Source organism: Ischnura elegans, chromosome 6 (genome assembly GCF_921293095.1).
Source record: "Ischnura elegans chromosome 6, ioIscEleg1.1, whole genome shotgun sequence".
In the NCBI taxonomy this organism is placed as follows: Eukaryota; Metazoa; Arthropoda; class Insecta; order Odonata; family Coenagrionidae; genus Ischnura; species Ischnura elegans.
In genome coordinates, this window is record NC_060251.1 from 55,146,828 (window position 1) to 55,151,632 (window position 4,805).

The following is a 4,805-nucleotide window of genomic DNA, read 5'->3' on the forward strand; positions in this document are numbered from 1 at the left end:
TGTTGCGTGTGTGTGTTGATGTGGTTGGTGGTGTGTTTTTGTTATCTCTCCTTGATATCGTTTTAACTTGGATACATGGAATACTCCACGTTCTTCTTCTGTTATGGGATGTATCAACAGAAAAGTAAAACTTCCCTTGGACTCCTTGATCCCGTATGGACCCTCATAGATAGGTAAGAATGCTTTGAAAATTTTTCTTTCCTTATTTGAAACTGGATCCGTACGTATCAACACTAGGTCTCCCACTTCAAACTTTTCTATCCTTCCTTTGTGTTTTCTTTCTTCTCTCAACCGCCTCTTCTCCCCTTTCTTCGCAATATGTTCACGGATTTTAGTTAAAAGAATTTCATCATTCTCCATTTCCACGGCGTCTTCGTTAGATAACCATTTGTGCCAAATACGTTCGGGTTTATGTCCGAAATGTGCTTCAGTAGGAGTTACTTCAATTGTACTATTTCTGGTGTCATTCATACATCTTTCCGCCACCGGTAACCACTTCACCCAACTATTATGTGCGCGTTGACAAAATATTCTCAGCAACGTCTTCACCGTTCTGTGGTAACGTTCAACCTGATTCCCTTGTGGATGACGTACACTACAGAAAATAGCTTTAATTCCCGTAGCTTCCAACTTCCTCACCCATGTTGGGCTAGTGAACTGGGTTCCTCTGTCCGTCAATATTCTCTGATATCTTCCCACTGCCGGTATGTGTTTTTTTAAAATAATACGGAGAATTCCCTTTGTCGTGGCCGCTCTCATTGGATAAAATTTTATGTATTTAGAAAAACCGTCCACCGCTGAGAGTATATATTGATGGCCGTATTGACCTTTCGGAAATGGTCCCATTAGGTCGATACACAAAAGATCGTTCCTTTGTTTTGGAATAACAGTTTGTAATTCCGTATAAATGCTTGCATTAGGTGCCTTCAACCGTTGACAAATTTCGCACTTAGCGGTAAATTTTCGAATCTCCCTTTGGCATTTTGGGTACGTGAATTGTTCGTTGATAATGCTGTATAACTTTTCTGCTCCGGGGTGTCCGTACATCTCATGCGTTTCGCTTATCAGCCTCAAAAAAAAATCTTCTGGAATACAAATTCGTCTTCTTCCTCTCTCTTCTTTTGTCAAACCTGATTCCGTCAATCTATACTGATTCACTCTGCTCAACCCCTCCCCATTCTCCAATAGTTCGATGATCCGTTGTATTCTTGGGTCATTCCGTTGTCTTTCCTTAATGTTTCTCATTCCTTCCTCCAACTCTTTAGAAGGTCTCTCGGCGAGGATTAATGCGATGATTGGTTCTTCATTCGGAAAATTTTCATTTCCGGTTGCGTCATATGGGTGTCGACTGAGTACATCCGCTACAATGTTTTCTTTCCCTCTGCAATATTTAATCTCAATATTATATTCTTGTATACTCAGAATCCATCTAGCCAGAGTCGTGTTGAGTAGTTTGCATCCGAATAAATAAGACAACGATTTGTGATCACTAATCACTATGGTCTTGGCACCTAAAATGAAACTGCGGTATTTTCCTAGAGCATGGATGATAGCAATTAATTCCTTTAATGTAGTGCTATACGTGAGTTCTGCGCCACGCAAACACCTACTCGCGAAATATATTGTTTTTTCTTCCCCTTTGTCGTCCTTTTGGTAGAGTCTACTCGCTATCGCGTATCCGCTTGCATCTGTTTGTATATAATATGGTTTCTTCGGGTCTGGATGGTGCAACATGACTGCTTTACAGAATTCCTCTTTTATTTCCTCAAAAGCTTGCTGATGACGTTCATTCCATTCCCACTTTCGGTCCTTCCTTGTGAGGTCATTTAAAACAGAAGTCAATTTAGCATGGTCCATGTGGAATCTCGCGAAGTAATTTATCAATCCTAAGAACGACTTCATCTGTTTCCTATTCCGTGGGCGTGGGAAATCACGTATGGGTGCAAACTTCTCCTCCGCAATTGTGATCCCTTCTGTGCTTATCTCATGTCCCAGGAATTCTATCCGTTGTCTGCAAAACTTCACCTTTTCAAAATTCATTGTGATGCCAGCGTCTTTCAATTTATCCAGCACTCTCGCCAAATGTCCAAAATGTTCTTCTAAATTCCGTGAAATAATTAATAAGTCATCAACGAAATTCAGACAGAAATTCTCATGTTCGTCTCCCAAAACATGATCAAGTGCTCTCACTAATGCACTGCTACTGATTGTACAACCAAATGGTACTCGGGTGAATTGGTAGATCCTTCCCTCAAATGTGAAGGCACAATATTTCCTAGATTGTGGGTGTAATTCTATCTGGTAAAAACTCTGTGTGAGGTCCAGCGATGTCATAATTTTCGCGTTGGTGCATTCCTGAAATAACTCCTGCGGTGTTCTGGATGTGGCATAATCTGGCTTAATAATTTTATTTACAGCCCTTGCATCCATGCACAAACGTACCGAATTGTCCTTCTTAAGTAAGCAAACCAACGGTGATATGTAACGTGACGTACTCTTCTCGATAATCCCTTGGAGTAACAGCTTTTTAATGGCTTCCCTTGCTTTCTCTCGTAGATTCAGCGGAATAGTGTAACATTTACCATGAAACTCTTCATCTTCTTTTACTTCAATTTTATATGAATACCCTTTTATTTTCCCTGGCGTATTCTTAAATATCTCTTTCCTCTTCTTAATTTCTTCCGCTAATACTGCCTTCTCTTCTCTTGAAAGCTCCGGGATCTTCTCAATGCTGCTCTCTATCTCCTCCGTGGAAATCACTTCTTCCTCTCGCGTCACATATCCTTTTTCCATCTGCCTTTCTTCTATGTGCATCACCAGTCGCTGCGAAGGTACTTCTGCCTCTTTGAATGAACATCTCACCGTCTTTTCTCCTTGCTTTATACTTACAACCCTATCTCTGTAGTCAATTTTAGCCTTCCACATATCTAAAGTGTCCGTACCCACAATGATTATTTTTATTAACCCCGGGATTACGGTAAAATTCAAGTCAACATAAATATCTCCGATTTTTATCGTGGTAAATATTTGTTTTTTAATTCTACTACTCTTCCGTCCAATGGCTCCCATTACTTGAACTCCTCTTACAGGTAACTCCATCACTTCCTTAAAATATGCTTTGTTTTCATCGTAAAACTCTTCACTTATACAGGTAATCTCCGATCCTGTGTCTATAAGTGCACCAATTTTCAACCCGTTAATTACTATCTCTATTTCCGGGCACTTGATTCCTGGACCCCCGTCTTCTTTCTCCTCCTTGAGTAATTCTTGTGGTGACTTTATTAGACTCCTAACTCTATTTTTCCTCTTCCTTTTCTCCTCTGTATTCGTATTCTCAATCGTCCCATCTTCTTCGGTCTTCGGTGCGTCGGGACATGGAATACAACGAGACCTATTTAGTTTTCCGACGCCGTCTTGCCTCCTTGGTTTAGTCCCTCACTGTTTTCCACCACTAGTGAGTTTATGGGGTGTCTTTGTCCCGATCTGAATCCTCTCGTAATGTCATCGTGGCCTTGCTGTCGGTCGTCTTGTCGCTCGTCCCTCTCATTTTCCCTCTCGAACCTTGGGTAATATCCTTGTGATTGATATGGTCTTCTCTCGTCCTGTCTCCTCGAAAACGGACGTCTCCCATATTGTTGAGGCTGCTGGTCAACCCATCTCGGTGTTCCTGCTTCCTGTCGCCGTTGGCTTCCGTGGTTTCTTTCCTCTTGCATTCTTTGGTTTTGATCAAACCATCTTCTTTGCCCCGTCGGTCCAGGATGTCTATCTTCTCCCGGGATCCTGTCGTATCTCGCCAGCAAAGCTAAGAATTGTTGTAGCGAGCTTACATTGTGGGATACCATCCCTACACTCACCTCCACACCGAAATGTTGCCTAAGCAGGTATACTAAGCTTTTGTCATCTATCGGTGGCCTCAACTCTTTTGCTACGCTGATTTTAGAGGTAGCGTATTCGACCCGTGTTTGCCTATCGTCATCCGGGTATTTTCCCGTTTCGAGGGCTCTCCTTACTTCTATCTGTCGCTCTTCCCCCCAGTATTGCTCCTGGAACATCGTCCGGAATGTTGCGAAGTCTCCGTATAAATGCTGCGTCGCGGCAAACCATTCTCCAGCCTTCCCGATCATCCCTTGTCTCACTACACGCAGTGCGTCATCTTCTGTCAAGCGGTACATTTCCCAATACTCTCTCAGCTCCTGAAGGTATCTCATGGGCCTTGCATTGTGTCTTCCATCGAATGAAGGGATCTTCATTTGCACCGCACCTACGGCTGTTGGTGCTAGGGTTAGCCGAGCGCAATCCTCCTTAACACGTCTTGTAATTTCCATTAATATGCCCTCGTCCAGATCAGTCACTTTTCTGATAGACTGCTGATTAAATTTCGTCACCATCCTCTTCTCTGTTTCCTCGATCTTCTCCTTAATTTCCTCAATCCCGGCCTTCATGTCCGCTTGGCTTGCCTCCAACTCTTCAAATTTTTCGCCAGTCTCACCCAATTTTGTCTCTACTTCAGCGATTACTTCATCCATCTGGTCGCGTATTTCCTCCATTCTCTTCTCTTGCTCGGCGATTCTCCCACCATATTCTCGCTGAAACGCCGTTAACCCTTCGTTGATGCTCTTCATTGTCTCCTCCAACTTTTTGTCTCTTTCTTCTTGTTTTCTATCTCGCCTCTCCAGTTCTGCCTTTAACTGACTATATTGCCTCTCCTGTTCTTCCTTCAACTGACTATCTCGCCTTTCCTGTTCTTCCTTCAGCTGTCTTAATAGCACCCGTAGGTCACTGTATCCTTGCTCCTCCGTTTCCAT

At 42.8% G+C, this 4,805-nt stretch overlaps 1 protein-coding gene across 1 annotated transcript; it reads right to left on the reverse strand.

Moving 5' to 3' along the window:
- Positions 1–3,395: 3,395 nt before the first annotated feature.
- LOC124161371 (trichohyalin-like) lies at positions 3,396–4,805 on the reverse strand. Its single transcript, XM_046537685.1, has one exon. The coding sequence runs from the start codon at positions 4,803–4,805 to the stop codon at positions 3,396–3,398; it is 1,410 nt and encodes a 469-aa protein (XP_046393641.1).